Below are 22982 nucleotides of genomic sequence, written 5' to 3' on the forward strand. Positions count from 1 at the left end.
AAAAAGTTAAGGTTTATTTCCAACCAGGTATGACGGCCGCAAGTGTTAAATTAGTTCAACGAATGTGACTCAATTGTATATAATAAAGTCAGAGTCTATAAATGATTCGTATATATTTTTTATGTTTGTATACGTATAGAATGTGAAAAGTAAAAGTTAAGTCGTCCTACAAATAGATTTTTTTTTTTTAATATGCATGTGTTTTAAGATGGGTCAAAACACGAAAACACTTTTAAGAGTTGATTCAAGAATAAAATTCATCTTTATAAATAATTCATAAATAGTTTTTCTTTATTGTACATGTAGAAATGAAAAGTGGGGGCTAAACCACCAAAAATTAGAATAATTGTATATTTGGTCATCGAATATAGTCATTTAAGCAGTTTTGATTTTTAAATTTTGGTTTGAAGGGGGAAAAGAAATAATATTTTTCCTCCTATTTATGACACATAATATGAATATAAGAATTGCAGAATAGCAGCAGCTGGGCCGTGATTGCAATCAACCACAAATCCAAATCTCTATCGAAATAAACAAGAAATAGAGAGGAATAATTTGAAATGTGAATGCTGACTAAATTGATTTGAATGGAACTGACAAAAGCTCGTAGAAATATATGTCTGAGCCCGGGTTCGAACCAGGGACCTCTAGTGTGTGAGACTAGCGTGATAACCAACTACACCACCCAGACCTTGCTGTTTCTCATCATTATAAAACACAAAGAAGTAGGCCGCATACAGATTCTTATCTTGTTGAGTTCGTTAAATCGCCCGAGTTCTGCGTCTGCTGCATCATCTGCAGTAGCAATGGCTAAAACCAAATTGAAACGGCGAAAGCTGGTGAAGAAGTCCGCCGCCGATACAACTCCCAAAATCGAGAAAAAGCTCAAGAAGCAGAAGAAGAAAACCAAGCTCTCCAAATCTGGCTCCGATTCAGACTCCGACCCCAATACCAAGATCCAAACCCTACTCGAACCCTTCTCCAAGGATCAGCTCATCACTCTCGTCTCCGACCTCTCTTTATCTCACGCTTCCCTTTTCTCCCTCCTCAAGTCCGCCGCCGACCGGGATATCTCACACCGCAAGATTTTTGTCCACGGTCTCGCTTGGGATTCCACCCGCCAATCTATTGAGTCGGTTTTTGGGGCTTATGGTGAGATTGAGGAACTTAACGTGGTGAATGACCGCAATACAGGGAAATGTAAGGGCTACGCTTTTATTACCTTCAAAACCCGGAAATCTGCTAAGAAGTTGTTGAAAAACCCTAGGGTTAGAGTTGCGAATCGTATAACCTCGTGCCAGCTGGCGTCTGAGGGCCCTGCAGCACCGGGTGCCGGCGGAATAGTTTCGCAGCAGCATTTCTCGTCGTCGGATTATCCGCAACGGAAGATTTATGTGAGTAATGTGCCGGTCAATGCGAGCGCGGAGAAGTTGAGGGGTTTCTTCGAGAAATTTGGAGAGATTGAGAATGGGCCGAAGGGGTTAGACCCCACTACTGGGAAATTTAAAGGGTACGCCATTTTCGTGTTTAAGACTGTGGAAGGAGCAAGGAGTGTTTTGGAGGAGCCGTATAAGATGTTTGAAGGTAATCAATTGCATTGTCAGAAGGCGGCCGAGGGGAAAAATAAAGTGGCTGGTGGGTCTGCGTCTATTACGACTGCGTTGCAGCCGGTCCAGCCCCAGATGCTGGCTGCAGTGGCTGCAGCGCAGCAGGTGCAGAACATGGCTCTGTTGGGGCAGCAAACAGGAATGGTTAATCCTTTGTACGGTGGTGGGATGATTGCGAATACAAACTTGGGTGCATTAATGGGAGGTTATTATGGGATGATGGGGGGTCAGATACCAGGCTTGGGTTTAAGTGCATATGGTGTTTCCGGTGCCAGTGATGGTGGGACGAGTGGGGCAATGCTTCAAGGGTTGCAATATATGTACCCAAGTGGACAGAATGGGCAAAGTTCTTCATCCTTAGCTAAGGCTTCTGGGACTAGTGGAAGAGGCTACTCTCCCAGTTTATGGTATGTTCGTGATTCCTGGTTTATCTAACTAATAAATACACTGTGGTATTTTGCTCAAGTATGGTTTGCAGTTAAGCTTTGATCTAGAAAAACAATGGCAATCGTGAAATTGTTGATGGAAATTAAATTGAAACAGTTGTCCAAGAATAAAGTAATTCAAGAAGCAGGTATGATGCTGACAGATCATAGACTAATTTTTATGAATACTCTGATAAAAGAAGAAATGAGTCCGAGGAGAAGGATAATTAACAGATTTTAACCACTAGGGCAAAATTTTAGGTTGGGCCTATTGAGTTTGTATGAGTTTTAGCTAATTCATCTCTCTAAAAACCTAGTATTTTATATTCACTGGATAACAATAAAATTCTTTTGATTGTTGACGGAACTTGTAAGATTAGTACTAATGAACAGGTGTAGATTAAAAATAGGAGATAAATTTTGGTCTCTACCTCATTAATACTTCTAAGATTTCAAATGAATCAACTTACTAAATTTTAAGATTTTACAATCAAGGGAATGGAGAAAGTTATACATTAGATGGTTTGGTTATTGTCAATGCACAGACACTTGAAGGTATTTTTCAAGTCAATTGTTGTTGGTGGCAATATGTTGCCCGATAAGAAGGCCAAATATGACTTTTAATTGAGTAATTGTAAAAGGTATGTCTGTAGTAGGGGGAGTGGACTGTGGACCTAATGGGCAAATGTGCATTCTGGAATTTGTGCAATCAGCTGCTAATCCTGATTGTTAGCACGGGTTGGTTTAAATATTAGGAAAAATTCCCAAGCTTATCATTTTCTTTATCGGCTAATTTCTAAGTTAAAGCAGTTTGGACTTAGTTATTCATGCTAAAATCTTTATATTGTTATTAATATGTTGTGTTTGACCTGCTTATATCCGTTCTTGCAGAGAAATGACAACAGAGATGGATGAACAACATTTAAGGTGGTGTAATTTCTATAGGCTTTTAAGTGCTGTCAGTGTTTTAGTCATGGGATACAGTATAGTAGTTTTGTGTTCTGACTTTAATTCCTTTCTCCTTTTTCCTTTTTCCTTTTTGTCTTTAAGTCTTTGACTAACCTTTTGAAAACGTGTTATGCTACGTTCCATCTTTTTGCTAAAGTTTTATGTCATTTTTGTCTGGATTTGATTAGTTTTTATATTTGATTCCAGAGTTTGTTCGCCCGTTATTGTTTTATAGGTTCTTTTCTAATTTTGATGATATTTATGTAGTGTTTTGTTTATGTCCTCATATTTCCTCTTTCCATTTTGTTGCCCAGTTTCCTTCCACTTCTTTTATGTTGCTCTGCGAACGTTAATTACATTATTCTTTTGCTCCATGGATGCATATTTCATTTGCCTTGTGATTTTTTTACTATCATCATTTTATGTTATACAACATTTTATTTCTGGATGTTTGTCTTGTTCTTGATTAGTTTCTGGAGACTATGTGATCTACTGGTCTGAACTTCATTTTTGAGCCATATGTTTTGATGATACATTTCTGGTCTTTTCTTCACTTTTGGCTTAGGTGACTTTTTGCTGATCTTTTTACCCACTAGTGCTGGGCATTTGAACTTTAAAAACACTACCTCATATGCTATTCATTTTGAGAAACATGCACCGCCCATCCACCCACGCACACACGAAACAAAAAAAAAAAAAGAAAAAAGAGGAAAATAATATTTTTGTCTTCCTTTCGTGAACTCATTGTTATTTTCTTGGTGTTTTCTCTGTATTTATTGGCTTAGATCAAGAATTATTTTAATAATCTAGTAAAGACAATAAGTTTTACGATTTTGCACGATTAAAAATACCTTGGAAACTTCTTAATGGTAACCCACTCACTGGTTTTATATATTTGTGAGTTCTACTAACACTGAACCTCCTGCTATTCATCAGTACTATCTCTTGTACTCTTTAACATGTTTTGAGGATTATTTTACAGATATTGTCCAATTGATGACTGATGCCCTTTGAATAAATCTTACATAAAATCTAAGTATTTTGACGTCAAGAATCAACTTCCTAGTCTGTAGTCTTTTGGGATTTTATTGCAATCCTCACTAGTAGAGCATTGAAGAGAAGAACAAGAAAGCATAAGAAAATGAGGTGTACATTTTGAGATTATCTAGTCACTCGAGGTGAAATATTTTTGCATGTCCTGTTCATCAGAAAATTTACTTTTAAATTGTAAACATTTTTACCCCAGAGAATAATCTTTTGGCAATTTTCTTGTTAGATGATTGTTGCTCAATAGTTTTCTCTTTCTAGAGTTTTCTGTATTTGTGTTTTGGATTGGTATGTTTCTATACAGGCAAGCTTTTCAATATAGGTGAGTGGTAAATTAAACTCAAGAGAATCACTCTGTTTCTTGTTCCTTCTTTATTATCGATAGTTTATCTTGAGTGGAGTTTCTTCTTCTTTGCTCACATTGTTTCCTCAAACATTTCTCTTCCTTTTGTTTTGATATCCTTCCTTTACCATTTGTTTCTTTCTGGCTGTTATCATCTCATTGCTTTATTTAAGGTTTGATTTGGAGTGTCATTTGTTGACAACTACTGCTCCATTGATGGGTGATCTTGGGGCATTTTGAGCTTAGTGATTAAACTTTTATGGACACTTGAAGTAGAGAAAAATGTTTTGAGGCTTATTGTCTTTTTTCTTGAAATTTGGTTGTCTCTGGTAAACATGTTCTTTTCGATGTCTGATTATCTGGAGACCTGTTCCCATCAGTTGCTAATCACTGTGAACAAGGGAGTAATTATCGAGCGATTGACTTCCCACAAGTGAGAGCAGTAGAAGATGTTTCACCTCAGTCTCTTCATTCCTATACCCACCGTTATTGATCAATTCTCAATGGTGAAATGTTAATCCTGGTTTTAAACTGTTCGTGAGCTTGCATTAGCAGTATGTGCCTCTTCCTGTGCTTATCCTTTTCATTTTCTGGTGGTATGTCGTGTAATTTCAGATATATGTTTGCTAGTTTCTCCCTAATGTTTGATAGATAAACAAAATATTTTGTAAGATGTTTAAAAACTAAAAGGTTAAAAGGATGTTGCATTGGCTGATGGGATAATCCTTGCTTTTGGTAGACAGCATAAGCTGTAGACAAGAATTTTTCTCCGGGAGGAACAAAGCCTTGTACCATGTGATTTGTGTTAGCGGGACAAAATAGTTGCTGAGTTATATCATCTCTTGACATTGCCGCAGGCAGACGTGGGTTCTACAGCACTAACGAACGACAACGCAACAGTAAAACAACATTAATCCTAAACAACCTCCTCCTCGACAACTCATAGTAAAAAGGTATTAATGTTAGACAAATTCAGTCATAAAGCAAGACCCGGAGGAGGTGTACATGTCATCTAGATTCACTTCTTCCTCTTCTTGGGAGGTTGGAGGGCCTCCTCCTCGTCCTCTTCGTCTTCTTCTTCCTCGTCCTCTTCTTCTCCACCATCATCTTCCTCATCACCTTCTTCGCCTCCACCATCTTCCTCGTCTTCCTCATCATCTTCTTCGTCATCGTCATCTTCATCCTCGTTTGGGTCCTCACCATCCTCTTCTTCGTCATCTTCATCTCCGCCATTTTCTTCAACATCTCTATTGGGACCATTTTTGTTATCACTGTTGTGGTGATCCTTATCATCATCATCCTCTTCGTCCTCCTCATCGTCATCCTCGTTGGCATCATCCTCAGCATCCACTGCCTCGCGGGGACAAGATGTGTGGTGGTCTCCTCTTAACTTAGGTTGGTTTGTGAGTAGTTTTATGTATTCCTAAGTTCAAAACAAAAATCTCTCACATGATCAAAATGACTTACAGTTCGATTAGGTGTAATAGCGAACAGTCTCTTACACGATTAGAGAGATCATTGGAAAACCGGGGTTGTGTCTGGGTTTAAAATTCCAACGTAGGAAAAATAGCTAAAGACTAGTACTAATCTAGTTGAATTTTAATCTGTAAATTCTTGATCAAAACACAAAAAGGATCTATAGGATTGTTAATAAGGCCCGTGACATCTTTTATGGCTGGTCATCTTAGGAAAGTACAGTATAATTTAAAATAAGTTTAACTACTACGGGTTCTTTCAAAGATTTGTCATAATTAAAAATATTTCTTGTGATAGTTTATTGTAGAGGAAGTATAAATTAGACACTCGTTAAATTCAAGAAAATATTTATAATTTTTTAAATAATGAGAAACATTTATAATTATGACAAATTATGGGTGCTTTTGTAATTTACCCTTAAAAACCATGAAAAAGGACAATTTACAAGTCCTATTTTCAAGAGAAATACTCGTATAAAGATTTCATATTTTTCATTATCATCTGATAATCTACGTCCAATCCAACAAGATGTTCTTTTTTTTTAATTACGTTTTCCACTTATGTGAGAACAAAAAATGTTAACTAATCATAAAATTACATTGTTTCATGCGAAGCAAAAAATTCTATTTTATTTTAAGAAAATTAAACGAATCTTTTTTATTTTTTCAATAATCAGCAAATTTTGTTTTTTTTTTTAAAAAAAACTTAAATAAAAGAAAGGGAAAGTAAGGTTAATTTATGTTACCTGATTGAGGACTGCGAGTTGAGCTTTGACCAGAGCTGAGACTAGCAAAGCTGCCAGAGCCGCTTCGGCGCCGGCGCACATTAGCAGCCTCTGCTTAATCGTAGTTAAGTTAACTGAACCGCAGTTATTCTCCATTCCTTGATGGCAACTGCAAAACCACCTATATATCCAGACTAAGCCAAGCCAAGCCAAGATTTAAGAGAAACTACATAAATTAACAAAATAAAATATATGAAAAATCCGTGAACAGAAAATCAAAGGGGGAAATTTAAGACAAAAATCGATTTTTCCTGGAGAAAAAAAACCCACCGAAAATCCAGAAACAAACAAATTTTGTACCAGAGAAAAATTCAGCAAAAAACAGCTCGAATCCAGATCGATTGCGAAGCCAGCAGAAACTCCCCAAGTATAAAACAGATATCTACCGAAATCGGAGAAATCCAGCAGATGGAGGCAAAAACATCACTCCAACCAGACAAAAATACAGTTTTACGGAAAAAAAGAGAGGAAAAACCTACCAGAAGCGCAGATCTGAGGCTGAATCGAAGCAGATCTGTGTGTTCTTGAGCTAAAAGGCGGAGAAACAGAGATGGGAGGCAACTTTCATTCTGGGCCGTCGGATCAAGCAGAGGGGACTACCGAGGCAGCAGGATGTAAATATAATAATAACAGCAGAAAAAGAGAGTGAGAGAGAGAGGTGGGGTGGTGTGGTGTGGTGTGGTGTTTCTGGGAAGAGCTGACCGTAATCTCCGCAGAGGGGGTTCGGGCAGTCCGGGCAGCGTTGTGATCAAGCGAAATTGATATGTGGAAAAATAATATCCTTTGGGGTAAGTGCTGTCTGCTGACCGGCCCGTGATTCCTTGATTAATGTGGGTTTAGTCATTAACGCAACTCTCTCTTTATTTAATTTAACTTTAATTTTTACTATTTTGGTCATAATCACTTTTTCTTTTTAATTTCTTTCACCCAATTAAAACTACTATCTACTATTTAGTCAAATCATGCAAAAATTTATGTTTCATAATTTACTCTTTTTATGATTTTGATCTCATTATTTTAATATTTTTTTGATTTTAATCCCATAAATCACCAAAATATACAATTTTAGATCTAATCATAAATTTCATAAATATTTAATGGTTAAATTCGATACTTAGTTACTTAGCAGAGCACGTGCAAATCATGTGTTCTCTGTTGCTCCACGTTCGGTTTTATTTATTTTTTATGATAAATTGATCAAAATATCTTTTTTGAATTATGAATATTTCTTATTTGTTTTTTAATTTTTTAAATTTTTTAATGATTAAATGGATTATTTTTTATAATATTTAGTTTTTTTTCATTTACTTCATCAATTTTTTATACAAATTTTAATTTTTTTAAAAGAAATACAGAAAGAACAAAGTTGACAATATCAACTCTTCATTCAAGTAGCGGAGGGTATTGATAATTTTTTAAATAATAATAAATATTAATCATAATTATATCAAATTTCAAAAGTGTTGGTTATAATTTATCGGAATACATATACATATATAATAGTGAAATGTTTTCTTTTTATTTATAAGTTAATAAATTTGTAGTTCATAACCAAGTAGAGTTTTGGTCCATAGGGCAGCGTACTGGCCCAAAAGGCTTAGGCCCAATATAGTAAAAGTTGGGCACTACCACGCAAAGTATAGGCCCAACGTAAATCAATAGTGCTAAATGAGAGACTCCATCGATGCAATTACAATCAGAAAGACAACAACGTTGGCGTCCTAAATTATGGTTATTTGAAGTACGTTTCAAAGATGACGATGAATCGAAATAAGAAAATACTATGTCCCAAAAATATATAGAGTCCAGAATAGAACCATCGTGCATAGCCCAAGGAAGAATAGACCTCAGACCCATATTTTTGGGAAGGTCTTATTAAATGAAGAAGTTCAAAAAGGCCGAGGGAAGTCCAAGAAAACTTAGGGCAGGAGCCTAACTTGGCGGCCACCTGGACAGAGACATATTCTCGCTTACACATAATTGAACCTTAGTCGAACAACTAGGATGAATGACAATGCTTCACAACAAAGGATGCCGAAGGATCATTATTGGATCTGTTTCAACATCGTCTTAGGAATGTGGAAGCTTATTCCCTTATAATACGATTGTAGCCTATCTTTTACCACTTCTTGAGTTTCTGGGGGACTGAACTCTCGACCGACAGGAGGTAAATGATAATGCTTTTCCAACACTCTCACGGACTAAACACTCTATCTTTGCAAAGTACTCTCGCGCTAAATCATCATCTTCATAATATTTTACAGCTTTAATTCTTTTTGCTACGTGCAAAATTGATTAAAAATTCCGACATAGTAAATATCAGAAAAATACCTAGTAGGAGCAATAATAAAGAAAAAAACAATTAAAGTATAGAAGAAATAGGTTGTGATTACAATAAAAATTGAAATAGTAGGTAGGAAAAGAGTGATGATAACTTTAGGACATGTACCCTCTTAACCTTGTATAGTAGCATCCAAAATCATGGGAAAGAATCCAAGAATTCCCCCAAAGAGAACTTGTCATGTGTAAGTGAATCTTCTTCTCATTAGCCACCCTTAGTGGGAAATCCACTTTCCAAATTTTAAGTGGATTTTGGAGGAAAACACACACACCCCACCACCATCATCACAATATATATGAAAAGGAAAATCACTTGAGGAATGAGGCAACATTATTGTGGCATCTTTCCACATGAGGAGTCACCTTCTCCTAAATTAATTAAACTATATATTATTCTTACATCTCTCAAACTTATAACATATTTTTTTGCAAAGTGGATAGACCATTGTGTCATTCTATACTAGTTGATGTTGTTGTGTTATGATTCTTGGCATTTTTTAATTGAGTGTGTACAATATTTAGTTGTGGATTTGTGTTTTTTTTCCTTTTTCATTTTAGGTTTGGTTTGTTTGCATGCATGCATACGTGAGTTCTTACGTATGAGTGGGAGACTTTTCTAACTCGTGTATTTATTTTATTATTCTTTAAAAAAGAAGCAAAATTTTAAAAGGGTTTTCTATTTTTTATTTTTTTTTGCGTGGGGGATGGGGTGGTATAGGGATTATGCAAGCAAACTATTTAAGATTTTCGACGTGTTAGGAGTACATACCTTTGCTAATAAGTGTAGGATCCATATTTGGATGCCCTCTCGAACTGTTCGGAGCTAATTCTCAACAAAATTACGAATAAGCAAAAATCTAGTTCTACCGATGTTTGACCCTAGGGCTAAAATCAGAGACAAATAAACAGTGATGCGCTCGACTAATTGATGATCGATAGATTAAAAAAATTAAAAAATAAACAAAATAGGTGTCAGATCATGCTTGCTAGTTTTAAAGCAAAATTACGACAAGTTTTCATAAAATTTGACATAATTATAAATACCTTGTTGTTTGAAAAATTACTATTACCCTCATTATTTTGATGGTCGTCCAACAAGTAGCCCAATCTGTTAGCCTCCATTAGGTTTTCATCTATTTTTTGTGGTGAACTGACTAAAATGTCATTGTGGATTATGCACTATAATTTCATTTATTTTTAAATTTTTTATGGATTAAGTGGGCAATTTTGTTATGACTAAAATGGCTTTTGCCATAAGGGTATTGATAATTTTTCAAACGACAAAAGAATTTTTTGTATTTATGTCAATTTTTTGGAGGAAGTCTTTATAATTCATCTTATTTTTAATAGATATCAATGTATGTATATATAGTAATAGGGAAAAATAAAAGAAAATGTGAGCTAATGAATGAATTTATATGTAGATGTGATTTGATGAGAGTGATTTGAAAGCAGAATGAGGGGAATGAAAATGATTACATCACTATTTATTCAAAAGGAATAAAAATATTATTATTGTCCAAAAACAGTAACACACACTACCAAACACACCACCATCAAATATTCCAATTGGGGTAAATATATATGGTGTTGTTGTGTGGATATCATTCAAAGGGATCCCAAAAAGCTACAAGAATTTTGTGTGCGTCTCCTCCACTCTCCAAGTTTCTATTCTTTTGGTATATATCTCTTTTTAGCCTTGTTAACCTGTGTTTTTATTATTTTTTTAAAGTAAAAACAATGAACTATTATTTTTTGAATAAATTGATTATATTTTTTTATTATCAAATATTTATATCTAACACCCACTGCTAAAGTAGAATAATATCTCACGTTGTTTAGGTTCGAACCCGTGAAGGGGCTTCAGCTTTTCTGATTGAGTTAGTCCTCGATCATTAGTCGTTCAAGATGGGTTTCTATTAAGATTGTTTTTGGTATGCTATAATAAAAAGGTCAATCATCAACTATTTATAATAAGATATCTGTAAAATATATATAAAATTATAATTTTACCCCTAATAAATACTTTCTTTTTTTTATTTCGAATATAATGTTGAAGCAGATTCCATCCTCCAATAACATATATATGAAGGGGGTAGAGATCCAAATACTAAAAGGAAAGGGCAAGTTGCAGGAAATGTTGAGCACTTTGGATGAATTTGTGTGTAGAATATAGAGAGTGGTGGACCATCTTGGTGGACTTAGGCTAACATCACCACAACCAAACAACCCCTCTATCAACACCCCCCCGCCCACCCCCCACCATCCAATTATGAATAACTTGACCTTGGGATATGTGGGTTGGGTGAAAGACCAATCCCTAATTATCTATTGGGATATGTGGGTTGGGTGAAAGACAAATCCCTAATTATTTAATTATTAATATCAAATATATATAATCAACATATATTAATATATTACAATAAATCAACAATTACTATTAAAGTAGATGAATACCTACACACTAATGAAACTCGAAGTGATCAGATATCTAGCACATGAGTTGTCGATTAATAAATTAATCATGATAATATTATCGTGTACTGATCCAGAGTAAAAGATTATGCAGACCCTACCTATAAGGCTACACCTTAGCAAAAAACCCCTTTTTATTTAAATGAGTGAAAATCTCAATAAAGTTTGTTATTCTTGTTTCCATTTTTTGCTCCTCTTCTTTTTACCAAAATGTTCCACCTTTTTGTTTCATGATTCTTTGTGAACATTTGATGAATTACCATCCCAACATTGACAAGAATGGAACAACATAATTAGTGCACTATACCTATTAGGTTTGACTTATAATAGCCAGTCTCAATTTCTAGTACTACTTGATTGGTTAATTAGGGAACAAATGGGCATTTTTTTTATATATTAGTTGAGTAAAAAAAAATTTTAAATGATGCCAACCATATCACATTAATATAATATAATTGTGGATTCGACTAATGTTTCGGCATATTATTTCTTTTTATATTCAGGATAAGTTTATAATTTTATAATATTTTATAGAAATATTGATATAAATATTTGACAGGAGAACGCTAAAGTACTTTTTATAATACCTTTTGTATGTTCGACTACTACAGACGTGGCATATATGCATCATTTTCACACATAAGTACAAGAACCCTGAAAATGTAGTGTACGTTCACAACATACTCTGGATAAAACCTAAATTCGAGCAATTGTAAGCATAAGAGTACTATCTTCCATACTGTTGAAATCTTTATTACATTTAATTTTCGTTCTTATTATTTCCACTTATTTTCCCATACCGTTAACCACTTTCTCATCAACATATAGGTTCGTTGCTTATGCAATTTTACATCATTATTCGATATTTATACGTACATTAGATACATATAAAAAAAACCCTAATAAATCCAGCCTATACTAGAATTAATACATGATCACAAAGCTTTTTGCAACCTCAAAAGGACAATTTAGTACTCTAATATTATATATAAGGAATAGGTAGCAAACATGCATGTTTGTGGCAACATGTTGGAATTGAGACTATCAAATGTCCTTAAGAGGATTTGAAGGGTCATTGTGTTGAAAGGCTGGAAAAATAGGTTCCCAAACTTTAAAGATACATTTTTCCATAATATTAACTAATTTATTTGTTTTAAATAATATAAATTGTAAAGACTCTGAAACTAACAGCTTTTTGGATATATATTTATTGATAAAGGAAATTTAGAAAGCCAAAAATTAGGTTAGTGGATAGAATGTGTTCCCAATTTAGAATTAATTAAAATTTTTAGTGTAAAAATTCAATTAACTTTTCACTCGTATTATAAAATACAAGTAAAAGTCGACGAAACTAAATTCTTTAGTTCAAAGTGGATATATGCTCGAATGTTTTCAACTGTTCGATTCTTTTTTCTTTTATAAAAATGCTAAATATATTGATCACGAAATATCAGTACAACATAAATCCCTGATCTAATCTACTCAAATTTTTACTTTTTTTTTATATGTAGTAATAGATATATGGGTAATCAAAAATATTTTTTTTATATTTTTTAATACTAATTATCGTGGCACGTCGTTTTTGTGTGTATATAATAAATAATTTTTACTCTTTATAAAATATTATAAATTAAATTAAATATTTAAATATATTAATTGGACAGTAAACTTAGTGTAAAACTTGAAAGGTTGAATGAGAGAGAGAGAGAGAGAGAGGTGTTGGGGCAATTTCAGTCCTTTTGACTTATCTAAGGACTAAAAGGATAATTTCATCCATCTTGCGTAAGAAGGAGCGTGACGACACGCACATGGACTTTGCTTCCGTCACTTCGCTTCCCGCTAAAATGACAACAATCATTTAAAAAACCAATATTCATCTCACGCTCTCTCCCCGGGCGTGCTATCCACTCTCCTCATCGGCGTATTCGATGCTGGACCCTACCAAAACCATGAAATTTCTATAATTGCCCATATCTTTTTAGTATCAAATTTTGTACCTTAAAATACCTTATTTAGTGATCAGTTGTAAATGTTGTAATTCATTGACTTCTGCCCACCATCATGCTAAGGTCTATATCTATATCCTAAATAATATTTATTTCAAATCAATAAGTTATTTTAATCTCAATTCAATTTTTGTCAAATAATCCGACCTCTCCTAACTCTTTTAATTTTGAAGCTCGCGAGCCGGCTCGACTCATTTGCTACCTCTACCTACCACACTTCGCCCCTGTAACATTCTCACCAGACAATTTTTGCCAGTAGTGCCGTTCTCCCCACACGACTGCATGGCGAGTTGTACCTTGATGTTTTAAATTATTGAATCAAATTAAAATAAGCGATTCCAAACTTCTACAAATTCATAATGACCATTCAGATAAAATCGAAATATATTCCAAGATTCTTCATTCGATCTCTTTCTTCATTATTTTTTGCAATGGACGATCAATATAAAATTTAAAAAATTTAAGTGTAGTCGGTAGTAACTTTTACATGCTATTTTAAAATATTCGGGACAACTTATTACTGTCTAACTCGAACCCGACATATATCTTATTTTTATCAAGTTTTATTAACTTGAGCTAATTATCATCCTAACCAAAAAAAAAAAAAAAAAAGAGTTTCTTGGGGGTGGGTTGGTTGGATGATGAGGTGAAGGGGGAAGTGAGCAAAGCATAGTGAGAGTGACCTGGTGCGCATATTCAAAGCAAACATAACACACCACAACACTGTTGTTTAGTTGCTTGTTTGATAGTGGAAATATGACCAATATTTTTTGCTACCTCTCCTCTTTGACTCTGTAGCTCACGATAACACACACACACACACACACACTATTGAATTTTTATTTGTATAACATCCCTTCACATCCCTTTCCCCCGAATACTATAATCTATATTCAACTGTTCTTAATATATAAGCTTTTGTTTTTTAATAATTTTAATTAGTTCCCATTTTAAAGAAATATATTTTGAAAAAGATGTTGCGTTCACAATTATATTCGATTCTTCTGCTTATTGTTATTATTCTTTCTTATTCTTGAAGTGCAGCAAACTACGCATGGAAGATGGGGTTTGCAACTGTATAGTTTGCTTTCAGTTTCTTCTCTTTTTGAGCACTGCCTGTTGAGCGGGAAGCTTCTTCTCAAACTGGGCTCTTTCTCCTTTTCGTTTAAAGGTTTCTATTTCTGTGATTTTTGCATTTTCAAGAATGTTTCTGATAATGAAGAAAAATTGGGTTGAAGGGAACATCAAGGACTTGTTTATCAGTTTATGGTATTGCTTGGATGCTGGCAGGTGGTTTTTTGGTCAGATTCTTGGATTGGTTCTCCCTTTCATGCTCCTTTTTTTGATAAGATCTCTTTGATTTCTTGCTTGATTTGGATCTTTTGTCTGTTGATGATGAGAAATATGAGCTATGATATAATCAAAATCAAGAATTTTTCCATTGTTGACGAAGTCTGTTGTTGCTAAGCCCGTTTGCATTTGCTTATGTGCTGTGTTTGTATGATATCCCTTTCCAGGTCCCTTATCGTTGACTATGTGTTCATGAATGCATTGCTCTTCTTGTTTCGCTTTTGAGCTTAAACGAGAATGATTTTGGGTAGTTTACTTGATATTTTCTGTTAAATGAATGATTTACGGAAGTGGGAGTCGGACTAGTTTGGTAAAGTCTGAGGATCAGATGCTCTTTTAAGACTTTCTGAATTAGATTCTTGGGTTCATTAATTGATCTAGACCAGCTTATATATCTGGAATCTATGTCTAATTTCTGCCTTCTGCGTCGTTCCAAAGTAGTTAAAGATGCTTTTGGAGGCGGCTCTTAACCTCTTATGTGTAAATATTATGGATGCAAATGCTTGATTGAATGTTTTATGTGTATGAAAAGTTCTCATTGCTGAGAGCCAACATATTCTGTAGCGAAAGTCTTTCAATCAAGTCTAGTTTTGTTTGCCTTGAAACTAACAATAGTTCCAATGACAACTTCCAGAAGATTGTCTTTGTTCATCTACTCTTACATCAATGTTATCATGCCGTTTCTCCTTTTCATTGTGTGAAAAGTTTCTTCCACATAGGAACAGGAGCTGTCTATTCAAATTTACATTAGTTTGATACCTTTAACCAAAATCATATCCATGGGGTAATCAAATAGAACAGACACCTAATCTGCAGAGAATATATGGCTAATAAGCCATTCGTGTAAAGCAACATTCTTCTAGAAAGCAATGGCCGACTCCTAATGGTACGAATACTACTTTCACCCCGGCTACCAAATCAAAGCTTCTGTGGTTATGATTTAATTGGGAACTCAAAGATAGAAATATACTTTTCGACTTTTTACAATATATTCATTCTCAACTTAAGTTGTCGGTTCTTTTTCATTTCTTGATTTACTCTCCTCGGAGTTGTGAGTTTAAGTTTTTCATGCATTTATAGGTGTTAGAGCATGTAGATATCTTCTTCTGTTTTACTCGACTGTCAAATTAAAGGAGTAGCTCATTTAATTCTATCATTAAACAGTCAACGAGAATGAATTCTGCATCTACCCAATTTGTTCCCTCTAGACGGATGGGCATACATGAGCCTATCCATCAAATGGCCATGTGGGGAGATTTCAAAGGTCTGGACACATCTCCACCAATGATTCTAGAGGTTGAAGCTAAATTAGACAACCAGGTATAATTAGTTTTAGTTACCATTTAGCATATATGTAAACTATTTTTAGTTAGTTATATCCAGCTTGTTAGCTGACTTTTTCTTTGCGTATGTGTAGTCAGAGGATACTTCACATGGAATTGATGGACCATCCAATAAATATGACCAAGAAGCAAGTAAACCAGCTGATAAGGTATTAAGACGCCTGGCACAAAACCGTGAGGCTGCTCGTAAAAGTCGTCTGCGGAAAAAGGTATGGCAACGCTATCCCAAATTTGTAAATCTTATTGAGAAACTGTTATTACATCTTAATATTGCGACCGTGCATAATTTGGACTACGAATATTTTGGCTAAATTTGTTTTGCAGGCATATGTTCAGCAATTGGAAAATAGTAAAGTGAGACTTATTCAGTTAGAGCAAGAGCTTGACCGTGCCCGCCGACAGGTAAATGAAAAATCACAACTGTTATTTAATTCATACTTTTTTATTTTTCTCTTGATAATTTGAGGTGCACTTTTCCACTTTCATCCCCCTTTTTTCCTTATAAAAGAAAAGGACCTAAAAGAAGAACTTCCTGCTGCAGGGTTTGCATGTTGGTGGTGCTTTGGATAATAGTCAGCTAGGTTACTCTGGAACTACAAACCCAGGTTTGTTGTGAAATATTCCACCAATGCTCCTAGTTTAAAATATTGCTTTTTTTGTGGAGAACAGCATACTGCATTGATATAATTCATTCTTGATATGTCATTTGATGTATGTTTCCAGAAACCTTTTTTTTGTGGTTCTTGGTGTATGATTCTTTTATTCTTCTCTTAATATTCTTGTCTCAATAAGATTCATTCTGCACCTTGCAGGTATTGCTACATTTGAAATGGAGTATGGACGTTGGGTGGAAGAACAAAATAGACAAATCTCTGATCTCAAGAATGCATTGCATTCTGATATTGGAGATGTGGAACTGCGCCTGTTTGTTGAGAGTGGAATGAGGCATTACTTTGATCTCTTCACTATGAAAGCAACGGCTGCTAGGTCTGATGTATTCTATCTTATGTCCGGCATGTGGAAAACAGCGGCTGAACGTTTTTTCTTCTGGATTGGGGGCTTTCGGCCTTCAGAACTTCTAAAGGTGATGCTCGTCCCAGTTCAGGCTTTGCTTTACTCTTTTCATTGCTTTTTTCCTGATTCAAAAAGGGGGAAAGGGTCACTTTCTTGGAGAAGATATGCTTATAGGCAGATATGTGTGTATTTATATGCTCTTCTTGATGATTTGAAAGAGTGAGTTTGCTTTCTGAAGAATGATAGTTGCACATTAATGTGAAAGTCAAGTAACCACTGACTATATTCTTCTGTTCAGCCTTTTCAAGTTAGTTTATGCACTCTCTTATGTTTGTTGTTAAGGATGGCATTTTGATGGCCGTAAACATATGTTCATTCAACAGGTTCTCTTACCACATCTGGAGCCACTGTCGGAACAACAACGTTTGGATCTATGTAATCTCGGACAGTCGTGTCAGCAAGCGGAGGATGCCTTATCACAGGGAATGGAGAAACTCCACCAAATTATTGCTGAAACCATAGCCGCCCGTCTACTGGGCGACGAGAACTACTACCAACAAATTGGTGCTGCCTATGAGAAGTTAGATGCTCTAGTTAGGTTTGTGGGTCAGGTAATAGATTCCACTTGCTTATCTTCTTCATCCCTGATAAAATTGTTAGGAAAATGCAAGCTAGACTGAAACCTATGCGGAAACAAGTAAGAAACTGGAAATGCTGAAAGAGCATTACAAATTTCACATATTGTGGAGATAGATTACTCATATGTCGCAGCGCAAGTTTCTTTTACTATGATATAATATTTGTACAATTACGACCGACTGTCAAGTTTCAGCTGTATACAACATAGGAGCTTGTAGAACATTGCAAAATTACAAATTTACGCCTGACAGCAATGTAATTAATGTACCTTTCTGAATCGTGAAAACAGGCAGATCATCTTCGGCAGGAAACCCTGCAGCAGATTTCGCGCATTCTCACCACTCGACAAGCAGCTCGAGGCCTCCTTGCCTTGGGGATGTATTTCCAACGTCTCCGAGATCTAAGTTCACATTGGTCTTCACATCCGCGTGAATCAACCTAGCCACGAAAAATAAGCCGAATTGTCATTTTAGTTCATTACCTATGTAGCAAACTTAATGTTAGCTTTTCTGCCAATTTTTGAGCTGCTTCCTGTGATTGAAAATTTGTAAATATGATTAGGTAGTCTATATCATCAAGAGGAAATGTCGGATACTTTCCCTCCCTTTTTTTTTTTTTTTTTCTTCAATCACCTGATTATGAACTTCATTCTCTTCTGAGGTATCTTTACGTCTAGTTTTACAGTCTGTCTGAAATCTGTATATTTCCAGGCATGGCTGTCTCTCTTTGTATTCTGAGGGTCTGTAGTATGTAAAAAACTAACAGCTTAGTTTGCAGTCTCCATTTACATTGTAGTTTCTGAAATCTTAGCTGCTCCAACTGTATGTATGTGAGATAAAGGATAAGTTTTTCTTGTTCTTGTAAAGATATACGCAAAATTCCTTTTACTCATCCTAAGTTTCTGAAGGAATGAATTCTGCAACATCGTACTTTTAAGGATTGTGTCGTTCTTCGTCCGCTTAGTCTCTTGCACTGACAAAAGTCTCAATGTAAGGAATTACGAACAGAGGTAAAGTGTGAGTAAAATCAAGAAAGAAAGGAAAAAGTCTTTATACGGTTTGTTAGTGAAGCATTATGACGTTTCTGTATTAGGAGAATTGGATATTGTCGTATGATTGATTATTCTTCTTATGGTATTGAGACTTTTAAAATTTATGTACAATTATTTAGAATCAAATAAACGCCAAAAGTGTATACAGAAATGCCAAAGTGCATCTTATTTTGGAGCATTTGAGATTTATATGCACTTATGTAGAATCAAATATACACCAAAGAAACATAGACTTCAAGAAAATTCAACTGTATTCAGTCGTACACACATTTTCCAATCTTATCCACCACAGAGGAGAAGACTAAGATGGAACTGAAGTTGGGCAAGAGAGTTTAAAAGCATTCCTCTTACAGAGGTTTAGTTGATCTTCTAGTGGTTCGACATTTAGACATTTCGGGATGAATTTGTCACAACTTTGATATGGCATAGTCCAGTGCATCGACCAGGAAATCTGCACGAACCGAAACAATTGAAAACTTTATTACGACTTACCTATAGTATGCAAATGAGAAGGATTTCTGTGGAATGTTTTTAGTTGAATCAGTTCAGTCAGTACAACCAAATTATATGGTTATTGCATTACACTTGTCGAATGTTTGACATACAGTTTTAGCAAAGTAACCATTGGTGGGGTGGGACCAAAGGTTGGATTGAATTTTCTGAATTCTTTTATGCCATTGCTGTAAAGAAAGAGCCATGAAGGGTACCTGCATCATCTCTAGAAAAGCACATAGGGGGTTTTATTCTGAAGACATTCCCATGAAGTCCGCCTTTCCCGACCAGAACACCAAGTTCTACAATCATGAAAATCTTGCTTGGTTAACATGTTATAGCAAAAATAATCAAGTAAGAAGTTAGCAAAGTCATATTTGTTTACACTTTATTGGGGTTTTAGGAGGCTCAACTAACCTCTAAGGCTTTCAAACAATACTGCAGTTTCTGCCTTGGCGGGCGTCTTTTCTTTCCTGTCAGTCACAAGTTCTATCCCAACCATTAAGCCTCTGCCTCTCATGTCACCGATTACTAGCAAAATGAGAAGACTTCTGATCAATATCCACCGCTCAAAATATCCACACAAAGAGCATCATCAATACTGCAACATATAGGATATCTTGTGAAGGGGGGCGGTAAAGGGAACTTACTGTCGTGTTTTTGCTGAAGATCTCTTAGACGACCCATCATGTGAGAGCCGATGTCAGCACAATGCTTTTGACGTTGCTCCTTATCAAGAACTTTAAGCACGGCAAGACCTCCGGCTGAGCATACGGGGTTCCCTCCAAAGGTGTTAAATTGTATTTTCTGAGCCAACACGCTTGCTATTTCAGGAGTCGTCACAACAGCCCCAAGCGGCAAACCGTTGCCTATCCCCTGAGTTTTGAAACTTTGGCAGTCAGGCAAATTAATTGTGCCATGAGAAAGACAGATACACAAACTAAATGCCTTCTAGTTAAACAGGATGAACCTAAAGATAGAGCTTGGAGATAACTGAAAGGAGAAGAGGAGTTGCGGCAGGCACCTTAGCCATGGTAACTATATCGGGAATGACTCCCTGTGTCTCGAAACCCCAATAGTGGCTCCCGGTACGACCAAAGCCGGTTTGCACCTCATCAGCAATGCACACACCACCAGCTTTATGAACAATGTCATAAACCAGTTTCAAGTATCCAGGGGCTAATTCAACGGCTCCACCAACTCCCTATGGTCATCAAAGAACTAATAAGTCCAGCCCTGAACCATCAATTCTCAAAGAGAATTTGTAATGCAAAATATGACTGTAGGGGGTGTACTTCAATTTTCAGAACGTTTTTGGTAATATGCCTAGATCTTAGGAGGTGTCAGTGCAAATATTCCTAAAGATTCAGGACATACCCTGTTTAACATGGAAACAAAGTTAATTGAGACAAACCTGAATTGTCTCAGCTATAAACCCCGCGACTTTTCCTGAAGTGCCATGATCAATGTGATCCTGTACGTCTTGGGCGTAACGATTGGCATCAGAGCCGAACACTCCTCGATAAGGGTTTGGGTTTAGAACATGATGAATCTCACCCTGCAGAGTTTCGTATCAGAGAAATGAGAACAACTTCTTTTCCAAACCCAGACAATTAATGGATGTATCACGCCTGGGTAAAATAGATAGAAACTGAAGCAAAAAAGGGTGTAAGCTGAGTTAATACTTTGTCACTTTTCCTGTTGGGAGGAAATGGAAAAAGATGTAGATATTTGGAGAGCCAAAGTCCTTAAGTTTGCACATAAATTGCTGTAGTTATCAATTTGGGGCCTGATTTTGAATTTCAAGCATTTTGAGTTAAACAATCAAACTTCAACATTCGACTGACACTACAAGATATCGATTTACCGGATGCAGACACATGATTGACCTATGTACACATGAGAACCTCCAGTTGTAATAGTAATGTAGAAAAAATAATAAATTAAATTGTTTCTGAAGGGACAGAGCTCAGTTAAGTGGATCCAAAGATAAACCTGAGGAATTGGGTACTTCCAGGTGTTAAGAGCGGTCAGTCCTATCGTATTAGAACTTCCACCATGATAAGCATTTCTCAAGGCAATCATTCCAAGGTTGCCACTGTAGAGTCGTGCCATCAGCATAGCTAGCTCATTGGCTTCCGTCCCTGAATTTACAAAATACACAACCTGCAATTCGGAGAAGAATTAAACCAAAAATATTCATAAATATGCTGGTGGAGCGTGTAAGCCATAATAACAAGAAATTTTAGAATGATAGATGAGTAAAGAGACAACTGATTCATGAAAAACACAAAAGATTAACAAAAAAAGAAAAACCACAAAAAGCAGTAAACTGGTGACCAACCATTTCTTAACATTAAATGAATTGCAGGGATTGAACATTTTCTTTTCCCCTTTTGTGGAATGTGCCCATGCACATTTTAATCTGGAGAAAGGTTTTGGAAATCTCAAGATAACGCAGGGTTCAGTCATTAATTACATGTAACTCTAAGATCACTGCAATTAAAACCTTAAAAATGTCACATTTTGCAGTGTTACGGAAAAAGATGGATTGGTGTGATAACCTTGAGGTTTCCAGGCATTTTAGATGCTAGAGCCTCAGCAAAATCGGCTATTGCATGGTGCAGGTATATGGTCGTTGCATGTTGAAGAAGCTTGCTTTGTTCGATTATGGCATTCAAGATTTCAGGATGGCAGTGACCGCAAGAAACCGTCACAATTCCTGCAAATGCATCAAGATAACGCCTCCCATTCTCGTCAAACAAATACTGCATTTTGCCTTCAACTATATTGAGCTGCTCAAACAGGAAATTTGAAAACACATATTAGTAGCAATGGGACTACTCCAAAATCTTGCAAAATCCAACGAAAGCAAACAAATCACTTGGCAGAAATTCCTATGTCAATTCTTGATCATCAGCTGTGAGCATGGTCGTAAAATCAGCCCAGGGTGCTGAACAAATACATTCTACTTCGAGTAATTACAGAAAGAATTCTGAAACAATACTACGTAGTTGAGACAAGAACTACCATTAGAGGCAACACGGATTTTATGCTAAATTCTTCTGTGTGCATAACAAACAGCTGCTATTACAGAAAAGAGAATGAATTTGACATTCTTAAATCAAGCAGAAAAAGAGAACAACCTCAAACGGAATAAGGGTACTCAAATTCAGCTCCACATAACAGTCACTACCATATTGCCAAATGGGCTCAGTGAATTCCCAACAGAAATCCCATTTCTATTTAAAAGAAATGCTAAAACCCTTCATTTTTCCACAGATAGAAAAAGCAAAGGAGAAATTGTACTGATGAAGAACATTTATGCATGTCAAACCCCCAATTATTTCCCATCCGCAGAACCTCAAAAGTTGGCAGAATCACCAAAAAAAAGAAAGAAAAAGAAAAAGAAAAAGAAAGAAATCGAAAAGAAAACAATACATCCGCAGTGCACACAGGCCATATCTATAACACCATCCAAGTTATATTAGAAAACACACACACACATATGGAATACGGGCTTACGGGCTTTTGGTAGTAATAAAACAGAGAGGGCCCTAAAAATCTCTTCCGCTTCACCAGAACCTCATCTGCTAAAGGGCCCTTATACGGCTTCGGCTCGTAGTCGAAAGCTGGCAGCTC

General features: G+C 35.8%; 4 protein-coding genes and 1 non-coding gene across 9 annotated transcripts; 2 read left to right on the forward strand and 3 right to left on the reverse strand.

Annotated features, from left to right (window-relative positions):
* LOC105176508 (UBP1-associated protein 2A-like) lies at positions 573 to 5391 on the forward strand. Of its 2 annotated transcripts, XM_020698701.1 has the most exons (3): positions 573 to 2014; positions 2924 to 2959; positions 4751 to 5391. In XM_020698701.1, coding segments are annotated over exons 1-2 (1428 nt in total). In that variant the 5' UTR covers positions 573 to 587; the 3' UTR covers positions 2925 to 2959; positions 4751 to 5391. The 2 variants fall into 2 exon arrangements, with proteins under 2 accessions (XP_020554360.1, XP_011097631.1); XM_011099329.2 differs by lacking the exon at positions 4751 to 5391 and having other exon boundaries at positions 2924 to 3199.
* Positions 618 to 691, reverse strand: TRNAV-CAC. Its single transcript has one exon. It is a non-coding gene; the product is annotated as a tRNA-Val (tRNA).
* LOC105176495 (glutamic acid-rich protein-like) lies at positions 5176 to 7222 on the reverse strand. The gene is made up of 4 exons (XM_020698702.1): positions 7110 to 7222; positions 6931 to 7012; positions 6592 to 6764; positions 5176 to 5793 (listed from the first exon to the last, which is right to left on the reverse strand). The coding sequence occupies exons 3-4, from the start codon at positions 6724 to 6726 to the stop codon at positions 5389 to 5391; spliced, it is 540 nt and encodes a 179-aa protein (XP_020554361.1). The 5' UTR covers positions 6727 to 6764; positions 6931 to 7012; positions 7110 to 7222; the 3' UTR covers positions 5176 to 5388.
* On the forward strand, positions 14252 to 18688 carry LOC105176496 (TGACG-sequence-specific DNA-binding protein TGA-1A). 4 transcript variants are annotated; one of them, XM_011099313.2, is made up of 8 exons: positions 14252 to 14752; positions 15966 to 16121; positions 16219 to 16353; positions 16469 to 16546; positions 16686 to 16749; positions 16957 to 17228; positions 17542 to 17769; positions 18087 to 18688. In XM_011099313.2, exons 1-8 carry the CDS (start codon positions 14732 to 14734, stop codon positions 18237 to 18239), a joined length of 1107 nt encoding a protein of 368 aa, XP_011097615.1. In that variant the 5' UTR covers positions 14252 to 14731; the 3' UTR covers positions 18240 to 18688. The 4 variants fall into 4 exon arrangements, with proteins under 4 accessions (XP_011097615.1, XP_020554278.1, XP_011097617.1 ...); XM_020698619.1 differs by having other exon boundaries at positions 14252 to 14741; XM_011099315.2 differs by having other exon boundaries at positions 14259 to 14622.
* LOC105176497 (alanine--glyoxylate aminotransferase 2 homolog 1, mitochondrial) lies at positions 18990 to 22970 on the reverse strand (the record flags this gene model as incomplete). The annotated part of the gene is given in 9 exon segments (XM_011099316.2): positions 18990 to 19299; positions 19556 to 19642; positions 19758 to 19871; positions 19991 to 20216; positions 20365 to 20544; positions 20755 to 20898; positions 21336 to 21506; positions 21905 to 22135; positions 22866 to 22970. Coding segments are annotated over 9 exon segments (1302 nt in total), but the record flags the coding sequence as incomplete, so codon positions are not given.

The sequence above is a fragment of the Sesamum indicum genome, linkage group LG13, assembly GCF_000512975.1.
Source record: "Sesamum indicum cultivar Zhongzhi No. 13 linkage group LG13, S_indicum_v1.0, whole genome shotgun sequence".
In the NCBI taxonomy this organism is placed as follows: domain Eukaryota; kingdom Viridiplantae; phylum Streptophyta; class Magnoliopsida; order Lamiales; family Pedaliaceae; genus Sesamum; species Sesamum indicum.